The 26,140-nt window shown below is 29.8% G+C and overlaps 4 protein-coding genes and 1 long non-coding RNA gene across 6 annotated transcripts; 3 read left to right on the top strand and 2 right to left on the bottom strand.

The window, feature by feature from the left end:
* Positions 1-308: 308 nt before the first annotated feature.
* Positions 309-1,992, bottom strand: LOC125582528 (delta-1-pyrroline-5-carboxylate dehydrogenase 12A1, mitochondrial-like). The gene is made up of 6 exons (XM_048749268.1): positions 1,981-1,992; positions 1,752-1,803; positions 1,557-1,660; positions 1,386-1,474; positions 1,110-1,167; positions 309-1,001 (listed from the first exon to the last, which is right to left on the bottom strand). The coding sequence occupies exons 1-6, from the start codon at positions 1,990-1,992 to the stop codon at positions 858-860; spliced, it is 459 nt and encodes a 152-aa protein (XP_048605225.1). The 3' UTR covers positions 309-857.
* Positions 1,993-2,159: 167 nt separating this feature from the next.
* Positions 2,160-3,648, top strand: LOC125574919 (ubiquitin-conjugating enzyme E2 3). 2 transcript variants are annotated; one of them, XM_048747368.1, is made up of 6 exons: positions 2,160-2,348; positions 2,594-2,742; positions 2,841-2,866; positions 2,951-3,040; positions 3,259-3,347; positions 3,435-3,648. In XM_048747368.1, exons 2-6 carry the CDS (start codon positions 2,618-2,620, stop codon positions 3,555-3,557), a joined length of 453 nt encoding a protein of 150 aa, XP_048603325.1. In that variant the 5' UTR covers positions 2,160-2,348; positions 2,594-2,617; the 3' UTR covers positions 3,558-3,648. The 2 variants fall into 2 exon arrangements, with proteins under 2 accessions (XP_048603325.1, XP_048603326.1); XM_048747369.1 differs by having other exon boundaries at positions 2,172-2,348; positions 2,599-2,742.
* Positions 3,649-4,584: 936 nt separating this feature from the next.
* On the bottom strand, positions 4,585-4,890 carry LOC111203272 (mavicyanin-like). The gene has a single exon (XM_022696839.2). It carries the CDS (start codon positions 4,888-4,890, stop codon positions 4,585-4,587), a length of 306 nt encoding a protein of 101 aa, XP_022552560.2.
* A 1,576-nt stretch (positions 4,891-6,466) lies between these two features.
* LOC125581618 lies at positions 6,467-9,023 on the top strand. The gene is made up of 2 exons (XR_007319219.1): positions 6,467-6,636; positions 6,727-9,023. It is a non-coding gene; the product is annotated as an uncharacterized LOC125581618 (long non-coding RNA).
* Positions 9,024-13,726: 4,703 nt separating this feature from the next.
* On the top strand, positions 13,727-15,731 carry LOC106369009 (U-box domain-containing protein 41). Its single transcript, XM_013809104.3, has one exon. The coding sequence runs from the start codon at positions 13,891-13,893 to the stop codon at positions 15,547-15,549; it is 1,659 nt and encodes a 552-aa protein (XP_013664558.2). The 5' UTR covers positions 13,727-13,890; the 3' UTR covers positions 15,550-15,731.
* Positions 15,732-26,140: the final 10,409 nt, after the last annotated feature.

Here is a 26,140-nt window from a genome sequence, read left to right on the forward strand (position 1 = left end):
TAATTTACAAAATATCCAATTAAAAAATATTTTTGTCAAGAGGAATATTTATTACTATTCTATAAAAATATACAATCATGCACTTAGAGCATTTTTAATGTATGTCTTTATACTTTTTTCTAAAATAGAAATCAATATTACAGAAATGGATTTGCTCCAATGTCTCTATAATAAAATTTTTTTATTCTAGAGAAAAATATAAAAGAATAATATTTTTTGCTTGTATATTTAAATGTAAAAATAACGCATCTCTATATATTTCACTATAAATAAAGAAAATTATAAAAACATACATTAAAACAAATCTATTTCTATAATAAATATTTTATATTTTAGAAAAAAAAATCTCTTATATACTAATTGAAAAACATTACAACATTATTTTGTAACCACGTGTCACTATGAGAATGAAATTCAGAATTCTTAAAGATATAGGTTGGTCCATCTTAACTTATATTATACTAACTATTAAATTGAGAGATAGTGTACACAAGAATATTCTCGCACTTTCCTTAAATAAAAGCTACAGAAATACCTAATATGATTAACGTATATATGATAATTAATAATTATGAATAATAAATATTTGTTAATAATTTTTGTATCTTATCTATTTTTTGTTTTATTTTATATTATTAAAAGATATTAAACAACTACATTAACTATATAATAAAAAAAATTTATATGTTATATTTTAAATTTTTAAAACGATTATAAATTATTAAAAATGTTAAATGTCTCACTAAGCAATAATTAGGGGTTTTATAGGAGAATAGTAATTAGGCGGATGCTTGGACCGATTTTTTTTTTTAAATAATCGTTCAAGAAAAATCGTTTTATTAGATTCTGTTTGAATTCTAAACCGATTTTTTAGAACACTGCATTACCTGATCGCCACAAAAGTTATCTAAGAACTTTCGTGTGACAAAGACTTCTCCAGCAGCTTGCTGGTAACTCTTTGGAGCTACCCTTTGAATCAACCTCGTGAAGAAATCAGATACCTAATAGTGTATATAACACACACAATAACAAACAACCAGTAGCTCAGTACACAAATTATTCAGGAAATCTGAGTTTTGAATTTTTAAAAATAAATAAAACATATGTACCTTTGGTAAGGCGAGCATATGAGCTGCCTTGGTCGAAATATCACAATATAAAAGGTACCTTTAGAAAACATGACCATATGTGTTTAGCAGTGTTCTAAAATTTGGTATAGGTAGCACCTAGGCGTCCGCGTAGGTGGCAAATTGAACATAAAATCATATTTTTATAACAACTCTAAACTCCCGATTAATCAATAATTTCACAGAAAACGCCTAGCTATTTCTTAAACATTGGTCTTTAGTATATTCAAGGAACGAAATAGATTAGATTCATAATACCTCTCTGGAGACTTGAAATACCTCTCTGGAGACTTGAAAGGGTTATGGAGACCATGTTTGGGACACTGTGACAAGCTCTCAACAAATGGCTGCAAAATAGAACATAGTACAGACAAAGTTTAAATTGTGACTGGATACAACATTGCAGTAATAAGCTCAAGACTCGCGCACCTGAACTCCTGATTCATCCACTTCAGAGACTTTAATGAAAGGTTCTCCATTGAGAGGATCAAGAAGAGTATTGTAGTTAGAAGATCCTATCCACTTTCCCTGCACTATTAGATATTAAAAAGAAAAGTATTATCTCAGAACATTCCACATCAGCACTTCAAAGCAAAAAGCTCTGTGAACTAAGTGAACACGTACCAAAGCTCTGTACTTCAGCAGGGTGAGCACCAGATATCACCTCGTCAAAGATCTGTACATTGTTAAGATCCAGAAGAGATGAAATGAGACGTTTTCTGAGGATTCAAGAGAGTGATGTGTTTTGTGAAATTACATAAAATGATTTTTTAGATATTTACATATTATTTTCCCTTATTTCATGATTGTTTACTGTTCAACCCCAAAGTTTTAGTTTGTTAGTTATATAAACCTTATGACTCATCATGACTCATGAGAATGATTATTTGTCTTATTCAAAAGAAGAGGGGATCAGTATCCATTAATTAATCTTAATTACTAAGTATTAATTGACCAATTTGTTTTTGGTCTTTACGCTAAACCATTAATTAATTAATAAAATAATAATATGGAAGAAAATAGTTTTTTTTTAAAACAAATATCCTTTTTGTCTTATCTCTTTTCTTATACGGTGAAGCAAAGGAAAGAAAAATATCTTCTTTGATTCTCTATTTGCTATTTACTCATATATATTTCTTTTTCATTATCTCTCTCTCCTGATTCACAATTGAAAACTCTAGCTTTTGCTTGATTGTTCTTCATAAAGCTTTTGAATTTCAGGTTAGTCTATCTTTTTATTTCGTTTGAATCCAAACCTTTAGTCTTTCTTGTTTCTCTGATTCATAATTTGCATCAAACTGTAGCCTTTACTGATTGTATAAACGTAGATCTTGATCTCTGCCTTGTGGGTTCACGAAAGTTGAAAACTTTATCAGAAAAAAAGTGTTTGTGGCGTTTTATGAGATTAAAAAAAAATCAGTTATTACTATTGTGAAGAGTTAAACTTGAAAGGTTCGGTCTTTCAGTGCAGTGTTGTTTGTTTTCAAGCAATGGCAACTCCAGCTAGGAAGAGACTCATGTGGGACTTCAAGAGGCTGCAGAAAGATCCTCCCTTGGGGATCAGTGGAGCTCCTCAAGACAACAACATCATGCATTGGAACGCTCTCATCTTTGGGTATTTTCAAATCTTTAACCATTTCTATATCTTTTTGTAGGTCTTTGATATGATTCAAAATCTAAAACGATTCTCTTTTTTTTATTGTCTTTTTGCAGACCTGATGACAGTCCATGGGATGGAGGTAAACTCTGTCTTATTGCTTCCACATGTTTTATGAGTTATTTATAACTTATTAGCTAAAGCTCATGTTGTTAATCTGTTATAGGTACCTTCAAGTTGACTCTTCAGTTCACTGAGGACTACCCTAACAAACCACCAGTGGTTCGCTTTGTTTCTCGGATGTTTCATCCAAATAGTAAGCCCAATCACGCACTTGAACTAATATAGTTAACTAGATTTTGACCCGCGATTTTGACCAGCTTTTAATATATTTTGTGGGGTGAAAATTTAGTTAAAAACACATCAAATATTTTGTTAGAGATGTTAAAATTAGTCTCATTTAAGATATTTTGTTAGAGAGTGTTTGATGACCAAAACATGAGTTATTGATTTGATGTTTGAACTTTGGTGCAGTTTATGCTGATGGAAGCATTTGTTTGGATATATTACAAAACCAATGGAGTCCTATATATGATGTCTCAGCGATCCTCACATCAATTCAGGTTATTTGGACTAATGAACCCTCTCCATTGCATTGTAGGCTTATGCACAAACTAACGAATATATTGTTTTTGGCTTTTTGTGTACAGTCTCTGCTTTGTGATCCAAATCCTAACTCGCCGGCAAACTCTGAAGCTGCAAGGTTGTTCAGTGAGAACAAACGAGAGTACAACAGGAAAGTTATGGAGATTGTGGAGCAGAGCTATGCTTAATAATAATATAATGTAACTATGTACTGCCTGTTGAGTTATTGGAGATTGAATATATTTATCTTATAAGTTTCAGAATTGAGTTTTTTACACATTTCAACTTGAACAAAAAACAGTAGATCCAAAGAACTTCTAGTTATGCCCTGTGAGATGGTTTCACTCTCCTCTTCCTCCTTGTGTTGCTTCCAATGACAATGACAAGGAACTTTAAAATGTGACGACCCATTAATGTTTCTCAACGTTGGTCTTTGTTTGGGCTCGGTCCAATAGTCTGAAAACACTCATCATCTTACAATCGAAACTATAGTTTAATAGATAAGAAAAAACATAGAAAGAAAGCAAGACACGTCATTATCTAGTGGATGTCATGTTCTTAATTTTTTATCTGATCGATTCTGTCATCTTTTTTTTTTTTTTTTGAAACACATCGATTCTGTCATCTTACCCTGACTTTTTCTCACTAGAAACAATATAATTATTTATTTCACCTAGAAAGAAACATTATATATGTATATTTTACCAAACACTTTATTTGGAAAGAACACTGTTTTATCGTTTTCTGAGCATGTAACACGCCTGAATTTGTTGGTCATCGGCAATTATCATCAGAGAGCGTGATTGGGAAACAACAGAGTAAATGACAGTAACTAAAGTAGAGTAAAATCTGTAAGTTGTGATTGGTAAAAATAAATGGAAATGGAGTAAATGAAAAAGTGGAAATCAGCTAGAAACAAAACAGATAGTAAGAGAAAAGAGAATAAGGAACTCGAATAAATGTATTTCTCTAGTAAATGTTAAATGTTAGAATGTGTTTTTTTTTCTGTTTCTACAGTAATTGGCTGAAAGAAAAAATGTGGAGCTGTGATGGACCCGTCTGATACTGTGCAGCAATACTAGATGAAGAAGATGTACGAGGTGATCGGACCGGTGTGGGAACTGGAACCGCAACATGACCTAACTAGGCCGCAAAGGCGAGGATTTGAAATTTCTATCCTATTTTGTAGTGACTAGGAACACCGCATATGAAGTTTTAGTATCCCGGTTTTGTTAGACTGGTAGTATTAGATCCGGTTTGATATCTAGCTAATGGTTTAGACGGTTCACACAGCTTCAAATCATTGTGAGCGACGTCGTGAAAACCGTTATTGTATTCAAAACCCAAAGATTCTCCGACTTGAAAAGTTCTTGAAGAAACCCATGCTTTGTCATTAACACCCATCATGGTCCATCCACTCGAGTCTCCCACGTTGTGTACAGTTCCTCCAACGGCAACTCCAAAGAGAGCGAGAAGAATCATCAAAGAAGTGAAGAAGGTGTTGCTCTTAATCAAAGCCATGATCGATGTTTTGTTTCTTTCTTTTTCTGGAACAAAAGATCAATTGATGTGAAGGACAACGAGTTTGAGAGAGATTTATTGAAGTTTTTGAGTATGGAAATTAAGAGGGATGCTAAAAGGCTCATCATCTCTATTCCATAATTTATTCCATAATTTATTTTAAAAATAGAGTGAAGTAGAATATAAACATAAAATAAATATTGTTATATAAATGAATTGATTTTTTATTTTTTTGTTCATATTCTATTTTCCACTTTTTTTTAGAGTAAATTACGAAGTGAGGATGGAGATAATTTATAAGAGTGTTTATATAGAGGATTTGGTGCACAGCTAATCGTAGTAATCTTTTTTCCTTTAGTGATTAGATAACTTAATTTTTCCTTTTCTTCAATTCATTCCGGATTGAAAAATCCAAAATCTAATCCTATAAGTTTTGAGAACTTTGAAGTTATCCATAGTAAATTATACTCATGTATATTGTATATTTAATCAAATATAAAATTTAAAAGATACCAAATTATTGTAATAGTTAAAAGTATGAGAAAATTTAAAACAAGATATCTCTATAATTAAAATTTAGATATTATATATATATATATATTAGTTATGATATATTACTTTAATTAACATAGATTGAAAGAGAATAAAATATATTCAGAATAAATTTTAAAATATTTTCTAATAAAATATGTCAAAAACTAATATTATGATTATGATATTTTTTATAATTAGACTCCCTAAGTTAAGAATATTCCAACACTAAAAATAAAAAAATAAAATGATAGATAAGTAATACTAGAACAAATATAAAATTCAAAACAGATGGTGTTATTCAATCATGTATTTTAATAGAGTTTAAATCTAAACATAATTAATTGTTATTCAAATGATGATTTTAAATTTTATTGTAAAATCCAGTGTTATTTAATGAAATTGAATCCAAATTTTAAAATCTAGTGTTATTCAATTTTCAAAGATTTTAAAATTCTTTGTATTGTAATTTGATTTCAAATCATCTCTTCTGGATTCTCTTGAACAAATGATTTAATTCAAAATTCAAGGTATTTTGCAGAGAATTTAGAATTATCAACTTAAACTATCTTAAAATTTTAAAATTTGATAGATTACAAAACATTAATGATTGATTTTAAATCAGTCATTGAATAACACCTCCTTATGACTGTAAATAGTTACAACTAGGTGAAAAGGTCAGAAATCTCAATAATTTATTTTTAAAAATTATTATGCATATTTTTCCAAAAATTAAAGATTTTACATCATATAACTAGAAATATAATAACTAACTGTTAAACTGTTACATGTAATTTTATTAAAACCATACAAATTTTATCACATTTTTTTATAAGCATATAAACTTTTGTGGTTTTTGCTCCTTAATATTTTTAGTTTTCTGGAATTTAAAAATATATAGATAGTAAGTTTTAAATAATTAATAACAATAAGTATATACACACATATCTTGGTTAAAATTTTAAACATGTAACAATCTAGTTGATAATTAATGATTACATATATATTACTTCCTTAAAATTATTAAATTTAATAAAATTTTTAATTTTTTTATTTAATTAGCACACTTTATAAGCATAATACAAGATAAATTCACATTCTTTTTAAATAGGACTACTAAACAAGTTAAAGGACATCCATTGGTTAAGAAAACCATGAAGATACAGACATCTCTCATGTGCATATTCATCATCTCCCTATTTACTTTGCATCAGTGTATGTACAGATTTTTTCAATTATATTACTTATGGTTTATTCGTTTCATATTTAGTTAATGTTTGGTTGATGTGTGATTTTTATGTGAAGGTGCAAGGATCTATATTAGAGAAATGGATAAATCTAACATAATCATAGACTCAAATTGCTATCATACAAATTGGTTTAACAAAAGGGGTTGGTGTTGTACAGCCTTAAAAGGTGATCCATGTTGGGGCGACAAAGCCTCCTGTGATTCAACATGTCCTCGTCCTCTTTCTTCTTCTCCTTAAAACAATATATAATAAAATTAATGTATTAATTTGTTTATGCATGAAAGTAATAAATAATATAAAGTTATCTAATTTAACTTAATCTAGTATTATTTTATTTTGAAATTTAAAATATTTAATATAGATATCCGAAAAGTATTTAGAATCTTTTTATTTAGGATCTTAATTAGTTATAAAAAATGACAAGATGTTTTGTCCGCAGATATGAATATAATAATTTCACAAATATATATTATTACATACATTATTAATTAAATTATATTACTTCCATTTATGACAGAAAAAAATCAGCAAAAAATGTTTATAGAAACTTTAGAACCAAAAAATTATCACAAATGAATATTTCTCATAGTTCTATTGTACTTAACCATAACAAGTTTATGAGAACATTGAAGCACTTGAGCTGACTAACATAGGCTTTATTAACTCTTAACAAAATGCTATATAGATTATGAAATTCGCTATATAATCTAACATCAAACTTATCCATCAAACTTATCCTTTCACTTAAACCCTTTATCAAAAAAAAAAACTTATCTTTTCACTTGGATTCTAGAAAACTCACCTTCAAGCTGGATTGTAGTAATCCGACTAAACTAAACTGAAAAATAATCGTTAACTGGAATGGTTTTTTTTGTGAGAATTAACATGAATAGTATCTTTTAACATTATCTATAATAATAAAGGGGAGTTTTCTCTCACCTTAGCCCTTCACATCAGCAGGAAGATAGGGGCTTCTGACGCCACGTGGCATCTAAATCAGATACTCCGGTTTGCGCTGTTATTTACGTGTCGGGCTTTTCCATTGTTTTTTAATTTTGTTGCATGTTAATTTCGTTTGGGCTTTATGCATAAATCTTAAGCCCATACAAATTAGGTTTCCTCATCTTCTCGCCTTCTGCCTTCTTAGTTTAGCAGCCGTAATTTCAGCTCACTGTAACGTCTCTATCTTCCATTAATATGTACTTTACTCTGATCTTTAACGTGATTAACCCAGTCTTTCCACTCTGAAGCTTTCAGTCCAACTCTTTGCATTCTAAAGTAACAGTTAAGCAACAAGTATAAATATCTTATTCACTCTGCGATGAACAGCACAACTTTTCATTGACATCGAGAAAGAAAGTTTGTTCAGGTTATCGATTACGACAATGGCGCATTCTTTCACCTTCCTTGCCGATCAGAAAGTTGGGCGCTGCTCCAACAATGAAGAGGTTCGTTTGCTGACGTGTTGGGAGATATGCAACATTTATAGAGTTTAATCCTGGATCATTTTCTTAACAGGCTATTCAACACGTGAGCTGGACCATCACTGAGTTTTCCTTCTCGGTGTGCGAGATATGCAAGAAAAGTATCATGTTAGAGTTTAAGCTTGGATCCTTTTGATTAGTTCTCTCTGAATGATTGTTGCGTGATCTGCAATGCTCGTGCAAGTACATGTATTCCTCTACACGCTTATCTTTGACCGGTTTTTTGTTTTGCCTTTGTCTTTATGCAGGTAATGGAGTTTCAGCAAAGGAAATGTTGCGTGATATTAGAGCTTTCAAGCAATCTCCCAAGGGTCTTAGAGGTTTGCACTTCTGCAATACCACAAGCATTTCTTGATGGGACGGACACAAATCCTTCCAGGCTCGCTGAGGTGATTCTTTTCATCTTGAATCACATGACCTCGGCAGTAGATGAACAAACTATCCTTTGTTGAAACTGTTGGTCCTTTTTCTTAATGTGAATTTGCTGAATTTTCTGCTACTTACAATATATAATCTGTGTGTCCGTTACCTTATTAATAGGAAGGTACAAATGTCCCTGAAGTAGCGCTGCCTGAAGTTGTGGTACCAGGAAGAGATGACAAAGATGGTCTAATGCTTCCAGTGCCGGACGTTCTGCAATGACCAAACACCAAAGAACAACTTGCTATTGCTTTATTATCTTTTCCATTTTCGTTTAAATCTATTTTCTTTTTGTTTCAAAAATTAATGTTGTTGTTGTTGTTTCAATTACTAACAATGGCACAAACTGCCTTATTCCTCTGAGATAGAACTTGACTTATCACTTCGGTTTTCTGTTTGTGTTTGACGACCTTAATGTACCTAATGGAATTGATTATTTGACCGCTCATGTTGAACCAGGTACTAAGTTGGAATTTTTCATGAGTTTTGCTTCCACTTTGTCTCATGAGACAGACAAATCTCTCATGTGACTTTCTCTTTTTGGGAAATCCTTTGAAAGCTTGATGTTCGCATTGTTTGCTTTCTCTTTTTTTTTTCTTTGTTTGCTTTCTTTACAATTCTAGATTTTAGTACAACTCTATTATAACAACAATTTTGTTTCACTTAGACTCATATAAATAATTTCCTGTTAGTTTTCCTTCTCTGTAGTTTGACAACATAAAAGTGTGCACTTGCAAGAACAATTACGGACTTATGACTCTAATTACTCACACTTCTTAAAAACACTCATGGTTGTGACTTTTATTACATACAGTATGTATTTGTAGACAGCCTGCACTTTACGTATCAGCGAGTGTTGCTATAAACTGCAGACCTTTGTAGATTGAGACTCTAAGCTTCTCAAGGATTAGTCTGTTCAATAAGATATATGAATCTTACATTTATTCACGTTAACTTGCATGAGTACTTTTTACAGCTTTACCTAAACGCCATCAATTTACGTTATTAAAACCATATAGAAAATCAGCAAGATTACCTGGCCGACATTTAAAGAGAAAAATATTACAACAAAGTCGTCGTAAGTACTTGGTCTTTAAACTATGGTTTTGTGAGTATCAATCAATTTTATTTGACATTGTCAAAGTCCAAAGAAATATTAAAATGTGTTCTACTTATTATAAAAATTAAAACAGAACAAATACTAACAATAAGATGAAATACTTATATTTTCACACATTTTAGTGGTTAAACAAGTATACGATTTCAAAAAACAATTAAAGAAATAATAAAATGAAAATCATCAGTGAAAATAAAATATTTTTAATGAAAAAATAAATTGAATATATATTATTATATATATTATTTCGATTATTTGTAAAGTTTTTTTATTTTATATTTCAAAATACCAAATAAATGCAATTCCGGCCCTAAATAAACACTTTCTATTTACTATTCTTCTTTTTTAAGAAAATAAAAAAGAATCAGACCACGCAAAAATCACAACAAGTACAATTGTCTTACAAACAAATAGGAGTTAGAAAAGTTTCAAAAAAAAAAACAAATAGGAGTTCAAATAATTATAATTTACGCCAAATCAACTTATGTAAGTAAAAAACTAACCAATAAATACTTTTTTTGTGGTAAATGTTAAATAAATACTTCTAAAGTAAACATCAAAACTAACCACCATTTTAACCCCATAGGTACGTCTAATTTGATGTCAACAAATATCAGCAGTATCAACATATATCAAACATTTGGCTACACAATTAACACACACCCCGCCACAATGGATTAAGAATTCACTTGCTTGATTTGGGATCCACAAAGTATATATTTAACGAGTACGGCACAATGAATTTCCTAACAAATTGCCACATCTTTGAAATGGACAAAATATGCAAGAATTGTTACTATTTTAAGAAGATGAAATAATTTATTATCTTCCTCAAACAAGATAATCACAAAAATAAACACATGTATTTATATTATTTCTTTTCAAACGTCAACTTCACATTAAGTTTAAGTTTCAACTAAATTTATTTTGTCACGACTATTAACTATTTATTCAATTTTAACGGAATCAGTCAGTCACAACCACTTACGCTATTCCTATTTGACCTAAACAACTTCAAAACACAGTATCACTACAGTAGCTAATCAGTATCAAATGAATCGAAGAGTATCATTATCTTTCAACATATTTTCACCTTTTCATTACTAAAACCATAAAATAAATTTTCAATTTATTACAAAATAAAATATATGAATCCGGCGCGTAGCGCCGGAAGACCACTAGTATTATATAAATAGAGGAATATTTAATTAAAACTGAAAAACTTATAATGGATACTAAAAATTGCTCACACCATATGAAACTAAATAATAATTATTAAGCATCAAGAAAATAAAAAGTAGAAAGTCTTAGAGATAGGACCTAAAGGAAAATTTTTTTATGTGAATGATCTATCAAACTAAGATGAAAAGAGAAAGTAGAAAAAAAATTAATGGATACAAAAATTTGCTCATACCATATGAACTATAACTCACTGTTGCATAACACCTTCTTCACTTTTTTGAAAATAAAGTAATGTAACTACGGGGGTTATTGATAGACAAATTCTAGATGAGTTATAGAATTTTGAGATTCCATGATTATTGGTTTATGAATTTTTAATTTTTTATTAAAATTCATTGTTATTGGTTTGAGAATTTTTAAATTCCATTCAAACCTTTTGTTATTCAAAAAGTTTAAGTTTCATTGATTTTGTAATTTTATTAAATCCTATTGTTATTGGGATGTAAATTCTCTATATTTTAACTCATAAGACTAGATTTTGAAAATATCATGTTTACCCACAAGATTTGTAAAATCCAAGTAATAAAAACATACACACATACAAACACATATTCGACTCATTTCTTCTCATCTTTCATTCATACATCAATGATGACACTGTATATAAATTTTGAGAATTTTTTTTATTATGAATCTGTTTTCCTTTGTCTACTTTTGTTAGTTATTAATGTGTTTCTTGATTATGCAACCTAAAAGAAGAAGATGCTGGTAATGTTCTTGTTTTCTTTGTTGTAAAATCCAAAGATTCGAAAGTCAGAAGATAAAAACGTAATTTGAGATGGTCTACTCCTTAAGCAAAATAAATAAATAAATCTACTGTTTGGAAATTTGGTATCCCGGCGTTTATAGTATCTTAATCAGTTGAGTTTTATACTAACATTACTCCTAAAGAACCATCGGAAAGATATTGATTAAAACTATTGTATGTCACTATATATTTGTTATTAAAGAAAGGTAGCAATGTGTTTTATATATATATATATACACACATATACATCAAACAATTTTGGAAAAGTTATAAAAAACTTGTATATATTACCTTTGAAGGAATTTGTTTTGAGAAAGATATATATAAAAATCTTTGATAGTCAATAACAATCAATGAGAGCCAATACAAAATATTTGATAAAGTTGATACAATATTTGTTAAATGTACATGGTTTTTAAACATCTATCAACTTTAAAAATGATCAAACTCCACATAAATTTTGGTTCCAATAAATCTTGTTTTTTGAGTCAAAATGTTAATAATTAATGTTAATAATTCAACTTCCAATAATACTTACTTTAATTGATTTGTAGAATCATTAAAATCTAAAAATTTTGAATAACAATTGATTTTGTAAAGAATTATAGAATCATCAAACCAATAACATTAGATTTTAATGAGAATGTGAGAATCTATAAACCAATAACACTAGACTTGAAAATTTTTAGACTTATTATAAATCTAATTCCCACTAACACCCCCTAAGAAGACCTAAACAAAACTCAAAGCCTATATGAAAATTTCATGAAATGCAACCTAAGACTTTAAAATTGATAATATGAAGAAAATGAACGCAAACTGTTATAATAGTTGGACTATTCAATAAATAACATAAACAAAATTATAAGTTATGGTTTATTAGAGTTTGTGAAAATATAGATAATTTCTAGTCTACTTTAATACTTTAAAAAATAGAAAGACTTTATTACAAAAATGAGTTTTATTCTAATGTATATTCATATATTAGAATTTTTATATATTTTAAAAAATATAGAAAATGTTATTTTGTCTTTAAATATACCAAATAGCATTTTATATGTTCTTTCAAATTACAGAAATTTTATATAATAACATAATTGCAAAAACCCATATTTAAAATAAATATTCTTAATAAAAATATGGAAAATATAAAGCTGGACTCGAAATACTCTAAAAGGACTTGAATTAGCACATACTTATGGCACATCACTCCCTCAAAAATCTATTCCATGTTGGTAAAATACAAATGTACATCTTTCTGAGGTTTAAGGTTTTGTAAAAGCAATTTGCTCGTTGCTTTATTGAGTAAAGAGATCTATGGTTCATGGTGATAACCAGAGGCGTGCTTCATGTGTTATCAAAAAGGTTTTTGCCTCAGGCTCCCAAAATATATAGACATTTTAGGGTCCCAAATTTTCAATAATCTTGTGTAGCATAGTGGTCTTATTAAACACATTATCTTGTCAACTGAAGTTCGAACTCCACAGTTGCTCTTCTTTTCTTTTATCAGAAAAAATATTTTGTTATCCTAGGCGTTATCCTACGTGATCTATATGTATTTAGTTTCTTTTTATTTAATCATTACCATCTCTTCTTGTATTCGGATATATGTTTCTTCCTGTATATACCTCGTCATTAATTTATTTTTTTCTAGTACTTTTAGTTTTTTTGTCTTTATTAAGTTAACATCTCATACTAATTTATACTATCGTAGAGTTATTTATTTATTATAGAACTAATTATAAATCATAAGACTCACTAGTTCTTTTAAGTGATTAATTTTTCTTAATCTTTACTAATTTAAATCATACTACTGTTAGTTTTTCGTTAACTATACATTATATTTTTATCAAAAAAAATTTTTGACTAAAAGGTCCCATTTTTACTTTTGCCTCAAGCTCCGGTAGACCTTCGCACGGCACTGGTGATAACCTGGTGACATTAAATGATGATCAACTTTTCAATATTAATATCCAAAAAGTAAACCAAAGAAAAAGTCAGAAAAGTCAGAGTGGTTACTATCAGCGTTACCAATTCCGTTTTGTTGTTTATCATTTACTTAGGAAAAAGAATGTTGGTAGCGTTTCCGGTTTAATCCAACTCAATTTCAATCGGTTTAATCAACTAATAAACCATTTTAGACTCAATCAAACATTTCGAGCTCTTAGCTCAGAAACACACCGCTTCCTCTTCTCTCATTCTTACCCGATGGGTGGAAACAACAGGCAGAGATGGTTCTCCTTCCACCAACGCTCCGCTTCCGCCACCGCCACAACCGTGCCGCAACACAAACACGACGAGACTCCCCCGGAGTTCCTCTGCCCCATCACCGGTTTCCTCATGTCTGACCCCGTCGTCGTCCCCTCCGGCCAAACCTTCGAGCGCCTCTCCGTCCAAATCTGCCGCAACTTAGGCTTCGTCCCGGATCTCCTCGACGGGACCCGACCCGACTTCTCCGCCGTCATCCCCAACTTAGCCATGAAATCCACCATCTTCAGCTGGTGCGACCGCAAAAAAATCGACCACCCTCGTCCTCCCGACGCCGCCTACGTGGAAAACGTGGTCCGCGCCCGGATGGATAAAGATCCGGACCCGGATCCAAACCCGGGTCAAGAATCTCTGGAGCGTGAGATTCTCCCTCCTGTTGCTGAGAACTCTCCTTCGGATTACGATGCCGTGATGGAACTGATTCGAGCTCGATCCAAGAAACCAGCTTCTCCGACAGCATCGTCAGTTGAGTCTGTCACGATCCGACAAACCCCGTTTTTTCCGACAAGAGCCGTTACGATGTTCTCTTCCTCCTCAACTACTTCTTCCTCGTCAGGAACTCACGCTGGATTCGATAGTAGCAGTCCTATCTCCGATTACTCTTCGCCGTCGTCGCCGCCGATGTCGCCGGATGAGGAAGAGATCTACAACAAGCTCCGAGGCGCCGACATTTTCGACCACGAGCAAGGTCTGATCCTCCTCAGGAAGATGACGAGGTCCAGCGAGGAGCTCCGCGTCTCGCTATGCACCGACAGGATCCTCTCCTTCCTCCGACAGCTTCTCGTCTCGCGGTACAATCTCGTTCAGACAAACGCCGCGGCTTCTCTGGTCAACCTCTCCTTAGAGAAACAGAACAAGGTGAAGATCGTGAGGTCAGGGTTCGTGCCTTTGTTGATCGACGTGTTGAAGTCTGGAACCACGGAGGCGCAGGAGCATGTGGCCGGAGCTTTGTTTAGTTTAGCGCTTGAGGATGAGAATAAAATGGTGATCGGAGTTTTAGGCGCGGTGGAGCCGTTGCTCCACGCGCTTCGTGCGTCCGAGAGCGAAAGAGCGCGTCAAGACGCGGCTCTTGCGCTCTACCACTTGTCTCTGATCCCGAGTAATAGGACTAGGTTGGTTAGAGCAGGTGCGGTGGCGACTCTGCTGACGATGGTTAGGTCTGGTGAGTCCACGAGCCGGATGCTATTGGTGCTTTGTAACCTCGCGGCTTGTCCTGATGGAAAAGGTGCGATGTTGGATGGAAACGCGGTGGCGATTTTGGTGGGGAAGCTTAGGGAAGGAGGGGAAGATGAGGCGGCGCGTGAGAATTGCGTGGCGGTTTTGTTGACGCTTTGTCAGGGGAATCTGAGGTTTAGGGGGTTGGCGAGTGAGGCGGGAGCTGAGGAAGTGTTGAAGGAGGTGGAAGAGAGTGGGAATGGGCGTGTGAAGGAGAAGGCGGGGAAGATACTGCAGGCGATGAGAGGAGGAGGAGGGGAGAGTGAGTATGGGGAGAACGCGGAGGCGCGTGAGTGGAAACGTATGATTGAAGCTACTGGTCTGAGTCGGACTCAGTTTCAGGGAGGGCAAAACGGGGGTTTCGCTTGTTCCTCTCAGTTCTAGTTTTTTTTATTTTTTTTAATGTTTTCTTTTTACCAATTTTTGGTAAAATGTTTTCATTTTGCTTTTGTTTTTTGTTTGATATAAATGGGTGTATATTATTATTAATGTGAGTGGACTGTAATATGTGATTATTGTTTTTGTAATATTAAATGACAAAATTGAAATGTCCATTTGTTTGTAAAGAGATGTCTAATGTTTTGCATTGTTTTTTATGACCTCTCTTTACTTTTCTTTTTGTTTGATTAATGCTATCTTATTTTGTAGTTGTATGTTTTTATTTCTCCCATTAGAATTGAAATGTTTCTAGAAATTTGATTTTTGCAAAGTACAGAGATGTGTGACCGAGAGATAAAGAGAGAGAGAGAGGAGATGACACATTCAACCTTAGAGGCAAGCAACGTGCGTGTGATGGGAAAATAAACAGATAGAAGCAACTTTTTAGGTATTAAATCTCAAGTGGGAGTTTTAGCTTTTGGTCAAAGGTCAGACAGTTCGTGTGGAGATGTCATATGGCAGCAAACTCTGAATCATTCTACAAACATTCCGCGTATGATACGATACTATGAGATCCAGTAAACAAATTTCAATAACCAATCGTGGTTTATTGTCAAATTATATATGGACAAAAGGAAGGCCAAAGTATCGAACAAAATTATAGTTTAATTTAGTGTTAAATATAATATATGACTGAAGACTGAAAAACATTTCACATCTGCTAGTTGGCACAAGATAGGTATTAGATCAAACATTAACATATGTTTCTTGTTTGTTCCACTTGGAAATACACAATCATAGGACAACACCGTATGGCTATAAATTAATGTTATCCATATATAGGCTTCATTTGTGACCTACATGAGCTAATTGATTCGTATACATGTGACAGTAAGAACAAGGATTGATTATAGAAACTTGACACCTGATGCACATATGGATCATTGCAGTTTTTAGCACGCTTAATGATGTGGTCCAGTCCTAATAACTACTCCATTTTAATACTAATTGTAATCCAAAATTCGATTAAATGGAGACCGGAATTCTATATATAAGGATAAAATCAAAATAGCATAAATTTTTACAATTTACTAGTAACATTTATTAAAGGCATAACACTCCATAGACATCCTTACTAATAAAAGGGACCTTTTGAGGCTCCATAGAGCGTCCACATCAGCGAAAAAAAATTCTCCCGAAAGATGACACGTGGCATAAAATATAGTTTTACATTTTAATATTACTAATTTTTAAAAATTATAAATAATATGAAACATAGAGCATAAAAAATGGAAAAACTACATTGAACATATGTAAAATTACTATTTTTCACTTTAAAAAAAAGACGGCTTAATTCCATAATGTAATATTACCATTTTACACTTTTATTTTTAAAAAATAATATGTAAACATACAACATAAAAATGGAAAAACTACATTAAACATATGTAAGATTACCATTTTTCACTAAAAAAAGACGGTTTATCTCCATAATGTAACATTACTATTTTGTAAAAAAAAACATTATATATAATTTCGAAAATAATAAATAATATGTAAACATACAACATAAAAAATGGAAATACTACATTAAACATATGTAAGATTACCATTTTACATTTAAAAATAACAATAAAATGTAAACATACAACATAAAAAAATGGAAAAACTACATTAAACATATGTAAGATTACCATTTTTCACTAAAAAAAACGTCTTATCTCCATAATGTAAAATTTCTATTTTATATAAAAAAAACATAAATATAACTATTTGACTATTTGTCCAAGTTCTTCTATTAAACATTGCCGTTTTACATTAAAAATGGAAAAATACATTAAGATTTAAACATCTATCTTAAAATATAAAATATAGATATTAACTAAATATAAAGTATAAGAAAGAGAAATACTCAATATATTGAAAAATAAATAATAATTAAATATTATAAATATATAAATATACGAATTATATATACAATAATAAGTAAATGCACAATTTTTTAAAAATGGAAAGAGTACATTAAATATTAAACATCTATATTAAAATGTAAAATATAGATATTAAGTAAATAGAAAGTATAAGAAAAAGAAATACACAACTTAAAAATAATGGAAAAAGTATATTACGATTTAAACATCTATCATAAAATGTAAAATATAGATATTATGCAAATAGAAAGTATAAAAAAAGGAAATACACAATTTAAAAAAATGGAAAAAGTACATTAGTATTTAAACATCTATCTTAAAATGTAAATCTATCTTAAAATATAAAATTATTAGTAAATAGAAAGTATAAGAAATAGAAGTACACAATATAAAAAAAAATAATAAGTAAATATATAATATAAGTAAATACCCAATTTAAAAAATGGAAAATTACATTAAGATTTAAAAATATATCTTAAAATTTAAAATATAGATATTAAGTAAATAGAAAGTATAACAAATGGAAATATACAATTTAAAAAAAAAATGGAAAACGTACATTAAGATTTAAACATCTATCTTAAAATGTAAAATAGAAATATTAAGTAAATAAAAAGTACAAGAAATGTAAATACATATACAGGAAAATAAATAATAAGTAAATAATGTAAATATATAATATATGAATTATATATATAATAATAAGTAAATACACAATTTTTTAAAAAAATGGAAAAACTTCATTAAGCATTAAACATCTATCTAAAAATGTAAAATATATAATATAAGTAAATACACAATTTTAAAAAATGGAAAAAGTACATTAAGATTTAAATATCTATTTTAAAATATAAAATATAGATATTACGTAAATTAAAATATAAGAAATGGAAATAAACATTTACAAAAATGGAAAAAGTACATTAAGATTTAAACATCTATCTTAAACTGTACATCTATCTTAAAATGGTAGTAAATTATATAAAAATGGAAACACCACATTAGACAAAAAAAATGTATAGTTTTACATCAAGAAAGTCCCTAAAGAACTCATTATTCCATCAATATCAACCTCACTCTATCAAGGAAAAGTTCAAAGCACTCGAGCAAAAAAATGGTTCCACCATCAACTTTTGCCGTCCCAAAAACCTTTAATGACCTTGAATGAGATTTTTTATGACAACAAATTTTTTGTTAGGTGGATTCATTGTTGGGAAACCCGCAACTTCCAAAAGCCAAACTTATTCATGGGAATTGAATTGCTTTTCATAGACTCAAAGGTATTCTTACAATTGTTAATATTCATACTAACTCTTTCATGATCAAACCATTACAGTTAATAATCATTCAAGCGTTTATCCTGAAACACTTCCTTCCTCGCCGAATCAGGTATTGGTTCATGTTGGTTTAATATTGTTTTTGGTTTATTAACCGGTTTAGGATAGTCCTATTGTATATATAATTTAAGTTGGTTTTGCATATATTATGATTAAAATTAAATAATAGTAATATTATGCTTAAAATATAATTTTAGAGAGTTTTCAAATATAGTTTAGAGAACATTATAGGTGATGAATTTAATTTATTAAATTCGTTTATTACTTAAAACTAAGTTTTTTTAAAAACATACTGAGTTATAAATATCAATGATGGATTGGTGAGTATAACATGAAGACAAAAATATAAATATTTTATTTTCAAGATAAGAAATTCAGTTACTCAATATATAATATCTTAAATTATTTTTTAAAAATATACATAATTTATATATATAGATTAATCTTCCAAACTTAAACTATTATATTATATATGAATAATTTTTTTAAATAAAAACAATTTCTGATTAAAAAAAATAAATAAAAACAACAAATGGTTAAACATCAATATCATCTAGGTTAAGTATACGAACAACACAAATTCAAACATCACAAAAAATATTTACATAAACATTATAATACAATAATTTAATCAAAAAATACAATAAAAAAAATAATATTCAAAAGAATAGTTATATACTTAAATTTGAAAATCAAAGATATTTTTGCTAAAATTGTAATTACCTCGCCAAGAAGATCGACCATCTTTTTTACGGATTGATCGATTGTTGAGCATGTGGTCGATCCGAAAATACTCTGCAGTTTAATTAAATATCTAAAACATTTATTCCAACACTCAACAGATAGTTTTGCTAAATATGATAACTAGATAGCCAATAAAATTACAAAAAATATTTAAATAGTAAAAAATATGTTAATTTAACGTGTTAAAATTTAAACATAAATTTTAATTATGACATACATCTTAACATTTATATAAATATATATCATAACCTAAATATAAATAATTTAACAACTTAAATTAGAAAAATATAAAAATCCCGGGCGTAGCCCGGGTTAATCCCTAGTAAATACTAAAAGTTGGAGATCCTTTATAGGAACGAAATTATCACATTAATTTTACTAAGATATCATATAGTTGCTGCTATTTACATTTAGTCAAATTATACAGAAAAAGTTTTTTTTATTAATGATGATAGTAAATTGACTTATATTCTTGTCAAATCTATATTATTAAAACTGAAGTACACTTTAGTAATGTTTGGAAACATGAATAGTACTATAACTGAAAATTGTTTGGAAACGAAGATAGCAGTACTACATTAATTGTATTTCCATATTTCACTCATATTAATTATATTGTCTTAACAATATTTCACATCATTAATTATATTACCATAATAATAATAGTGTAGATTTTATTTAGTAGTTAATCAATATTAGTTTTGTGTCAATTATAAAATCAAAAAAGTAAAATAACTGAGTTTTGCATAAGGTTAAGCGTTTGTTTTAATTTGTTTTACTATAATATTTTTTTTTTCAATCAGTGGAAAATTACGTAGCCAAAAACATAATTCAAAACATGTTTAGTGAATAAAATCATAACTTAAATCAAAATAATAAAAATGAATTACATTCATTGTCACTTAATTTTTCACTCAATATAATTGCTTACTAAATAAAAAAAACTCTTTCAGTTTCACTTAATTTAGCAAAACACATAAAAAATATCATTTATATTAGTTTATAAAATCAGTTAGGCATGAACACTAAATATCCACTTAGGTACGAGTCGTTCCTTTCGGGTATCGTTTTATTTTGTTTTAAAATTACTCACTCCTTGAATATTATAAATTTATGTGTAGGTTTTGAGTTGAATCCTTTTGAATCTGGATGAGTTTGGTTCTGATGTATATGACCCTAAAATATCTAAATAACCAATGTATTTGAAACCGGTTTGGATATTTGTACCAAAAATAACCATATTATCTGATTCGATCAGGATCTTTTGAATACAATTAGTTATATTACGACATATCTAAAATATAAAACACTAATTATGAAAAACAAATATTAATGTATAAAAATATAAGTATAGTTTTATTTTAGTAATTTCATTAATTATATTACTTTAACAATATATCACATCATTAATTATATTTACCGTAAAAGTAATAATGTAGATTTTTATTTATTAGTTAATCAATATTAACTTTGTGCAATTATAAAAAAAATAAAAATGTAAGATAACCGAGTTTTGCATATGGTTAATAGTTTGGTTTAATATGTTTTACTAAAACTTTCTTTTGTCTTAGTTCCAATTGGTGAAAAATTACATAGCAAAACACATAATTCAAAGGCATAGTTTATATGAACAAGATAATAATTTAAATCAAAATAATTAAAAAGTATTACATTTATTATCACTTAATGTTTCACTTCATATAACTATTTTATTAAATAAAAATTCTTTCTATTTTTCTTATTTTTGCCAAATATATAGAAAGAGTTTTCTTTTTAATCTATTTGCAAAATCAGTTAAGTATGGACATTCGGATACTCATTGAGGTACAAGTTGTTTCTTTCGGGATTAATTTTTTTGGATTTTTAAATTAGGCGCCACTTGGATATTATAAATTTATGTATGATGCTTGAGTTGGATCCTCTCGGGTCTGAATGATTTTGATTTTGATGTGTAGAAATATAAAAATATTTAATTAACCAATGTATCTGAAAAGAGTGTATATTTGTACCAAAAATAATCTTATTACCCGATTCAATCCAAATATTTTGAATACAATTAGTTATACGACGACACATCTTAAATATATAACACTAATGATAAAATAACAAATAATTTATAAAACCGTAAAAATTAACACCCGCACGGACGTGCGGGTCAATATCTAGTTTCACTTAAAGCTCGTTTATTTTACAACTCAAGGTACATGTGCAAACGAGACGGATTTAGTATTGTTTGCAATTTCCATGGCTGTCATCTTCCCATTCAAACCGCATTTGTGGTCGTGGTCAGTCAAAACCTTTTTTCAAATATTTTTTATAATTTTAATTATAGTGTAATGTAACAACTTAAGAAAAAAATCACCAGAAAGTTTAGCACTTTATTTGAATATTAAATTGATTTTAACTAACATAATTAGTATCTGCTGAGTTTTATATGATTTATGTTATTTTGTGTTGGCATGTTCGTTATTTCACAAAATTGTCGTTAAGTAATATAGTGTTAGTTTTAAATTTATTTATTTTTTGGATAAAAGCTGAAAAACTGAAACAGAATTGAAAACCAAAAGGAAGGGGGGGGGGGTACATATGTAATCTACATATAGATATTCTATTTGGATCCGCGGTTGAGCCGGTAAATCCGAAACCTATATAATTTGGATATACATATGTTTTTCATGTTTATCATAAGCTCTATTTTATTAATTTAAGAATCGGTAAAAAAACCAGGAAAAACTGATAACATTTTTTTAAAAAACTTCTGATGTATTTTATAGTAATACCTAAAACTATAAACTATTTGATTTGTCCTATTAAAACCCTAGAAAATCTGATAATAGTTTTTTTAAAAATGAGATTAATGAGACTTGTTTAGGGGGGGAGGGGGGGGGTACATATGTAATCTACATATAGATATTCTATTTGGATCCGCGGTTGAGCCGGTAAATCCGAAACCTATATAATTTGGATATGCATATGTTTTTCATGTTTATCATAAGCTCTATTTTATTAATTTAAGAATCGGTAAAAAAACCAGGAAAAACTGATAACATTTTTTTTAAAAACTTCTGATGTATTTTATAGTAATACATAAAACTATAAACTATTTGATTTGTCCTATTAAAACCCTAGAAAATCTGATAATAGTTTATTAAAAAATGAGATTAATGAGACTTGTTTAGGGTAAAGACTATAATAAAATATATACTCTATATTGTGTATATCATTTTCGTGTAGAACATGATATGGTCTAATAAATAACAGTTTATATGCCGTATAACTTTGTTATGTAAAAAAAAATGTGACGTAAAAAATTATTGTTAGAGCCGCGGTTGAGCCGGTAAATCCGAAACCTATATAATTTGGATATGCATATGTTTTCATGTTTATCATAAGCTCTATTTTATTAATTTAAAAATCGGTAAAATTACCAGGAAAAACTGATAACATCTTTTTTAAAAACTTCTGATGTATTTTATAGTAATTCATAAAACTATAAACTATTTGATTTGTCTTGTTAAAACCCTAGAAAATCTGATAATAGTTTTTAAAAAAATGAGATTAAAGAGACTTGTTTAGAGAAAATAGTATAATAAAATATATACTATATATTGTGTATATCATTTTCGTGTAGAACATGGCCTAATAAATAAAAGTTTATATGCCGTATAACTTTGTTATATACAAAAAAAATATGACGTAATAAATTATTGTTAGAGAAATTTTAGGTTACGAATCGTTAGTCAAATATTATGGTAAGACCAAAAATATTACTAATTAATGAAAGGGTGCAACAACTTTGTTTAGGTATATTTTTCAGAATGTTTCTCTTTTAATAGTTTAGATAAATATAAATGTTATTTTAAAGCATTTTATTTAAATTTTACTAAATATCTATGGTCTCTTAAATTTCACGGTCGACACTATCAAAATGACACATCAATTTCAAACCCATTTTATTAGCACTCCAGTTTCTACTGCCAACAAAGTGAATCTTCCATTTACATGACTTATATCTTTTATCCCGTATTTTTTAATAATTATGAATCAGTTTCTTTCTGCTAAAATAACTTCACACCATTTGAATTACCAATGCTAGAGTACTTCTGACAATTTATTGTCGCAGCATATGGTCATTGGTCCATCATGTGGTAGACCAAGTTCAGAGAGAAGTCCTCTGATCCAAATGAGTTCCTTAGTGATTGCTTTCATTGCACAGAACTCAGCTTCAGTGGAAGAGAGTGAAATAGCATCTTGTTTCTTTATTTTCTAACAAATAGGCGAAGTCCCAAACTGTATAATCCAGCCGGTTAGTGATCGACATGTGACCGGACATGCGCCCTAATCAGCATCACAATCCAGTTACATGAAGCGTAGTGTTGGCGCAAAAAATAACCCCTTTATATATTTGTTAATGTCCCTTAGAATTTCCGAAGTGGAATATATATCTCTAATACTCTTTTTCGAGATGATGGCTCTTATCGGCCAGAAATCTCGGAACTTTAGGACAGTTATACTCGGTCGAGCAAGTTAATTACGATCTTTTATACCCGGTCGGGAAGGGTTAAGTACGCCCTATAAACCCGGTCGGAATGGTATATTAATTAGGAGCTTAGGGTATTTTCGGATATAGGCTTTGATACCGTGTTAGATTCAAGTTTATTATGGGTTTCCTTCCGACTTAAAATCAATTTGCAATTAGTGGATTGACCCTAACCCTTTATATATTAGTTAATGTCTCTTAGAATTCGTGGGATATATATATCCCTAATAACTTCCGTTTTATAGAATAAGTTTTGAAATGAAAAAGATACAAAATTTTAAAGTGAATTCTAACCAAGAATTCGATTTTTTTTTGTTAGGGTAGCATCATCTATATTGGAAGGTAAATTTAAAATCTCTTATGATTTTGTTAATCATAAATATTCTGATTTCTGTTTTAATATAATACAAGTCCCGACTGCAAAAAATTACTCATGCACCGGTTACATCATATGACAAGTCATAAAACATACGAAAACTTAATATTTAAACAACCAAATGTTAACCCTGAATCGGAGTTAATAAAAATAAGATCAGACTGATAACTTAAGTCATAACTCCTCTACAAAGGAGCTTTCTTGAACCGCTTGCTCTCTGGAAAATGATGCCTCTACAATATGGAAAAACATGGAGTTAGTAAGAAATGGCATGCCTACAGTTTTTGTCTCTTGTAAAATCTATCAAATTAGTCATTAATAAAAAAGCTTGCCTGTACCCAGAAGAGTTGTAGGTTCTCGGAACGTTCAAAATGATCAAAAAAAAACAAATCATAACATGGGAGGTAACTGTGGAATAGAAGTAGTAAAACCTCCTAACTCTACTTAGAGAATTACCTTTTCTTCTTCTACACCACTTTGAGAGTTCTTCAAGCTGTCTCTTCTTATGTTTTCTTACTTTGACCAAAGCACCTTCAGCCTCTACACCACATTACCCTATGTATTACTTTCCATAATTTAACTATTAAAGAACTCTATAAACTTGAATACGGTAACTCACACGTTTAATCTCCCTCTTGCAAATATGTTTTCGGTAACCATCACTAGGGTTCATCACTTTCCCTACTTTTTTTTGGGTAAAACACTTTCCCTACTTTCGTCGTCTTCATCTTTTTTCTCTTCCTTCACTCTCTCGATCAATCTATCTCCGTTACATGAGTTAGTTCATGATATCAAAATAGGCTACTAGTGGGCTTTTATTTGTAAAAATGCCCATTACTGATTTTAGTTAGTTCATGATTTTAAAGTAAACATGCTAATAATAGTGGGCTTTTATTGTTAAAAGACCTTTATTTATTTTAATTTTACTTTATTGGTTAAACATGCAGCAAGAGAACTAAGAGATAGATAATCCTAAATGTGGTTGGGCCTTCTTTGTAGGCTTTAAATGTGATTACAAACCTGAAATCCATCATTTGACCCAAAAGAAAAAAAGTTATGATGAAAGTTTATGTTTTTAAAATTTGAAGAAAGTATCATATATTAGAGAATTTGAAAACAAAGATAAACTGAACCAGTTGATAAAAAAAAAGATAAACTGAACCATTTGTATACATTATTAATTCACTAGAGCTGGAAAAAAAAATTATAAGACGTCGGAAACAAAAGAGGAAGGAAAGAAAGAAGTAAAGAGAAAAAAATCATCAATGTAGTGGAAAACACTACCTCTTTACGGACAGGTACCGTACGGAATTCAATTGGTGGTACCTTTTTACAAAAATAAGATAAAATAAAAAGATCCTTTTATTAATTGAAAAGAATAAAACACAACAACAAAGGTCGCTTCACGTGGGTTGTGTTTTTGTTTCTTGGCTTGTGTGTGGTAAACTGTGAACTGTTTCTTCCCCTTGACACGTGTCGCTTTACGATGCTGACATCATATGGCTACAATTTTTTATGCACATGGGACATATAGCTGTTTCTCGGCCCATTCGCATTTATTCACCCATCTAGTATTATTATTTTTGTAATGAAATTGTTTTTTTACCAATGGTCATTTTCAACTCCTGCAGTTTACAAAGCTGTACTCTAAAGGTTGTACTCTTTTAAA

Source organism: Brassica napus, chromosome C2 (assembly GCF_020379485.1).
Source record: "Brassica napus cultivar Da-Ae chromosome C2, Da-Ae, whole genome shotgun sequence".
NCBI lineage: Eukaryota > Viridiplantae > Streptophyta > Magnoliopsida > Brassicales > Brassicaceae > Brassica > Brassica napus.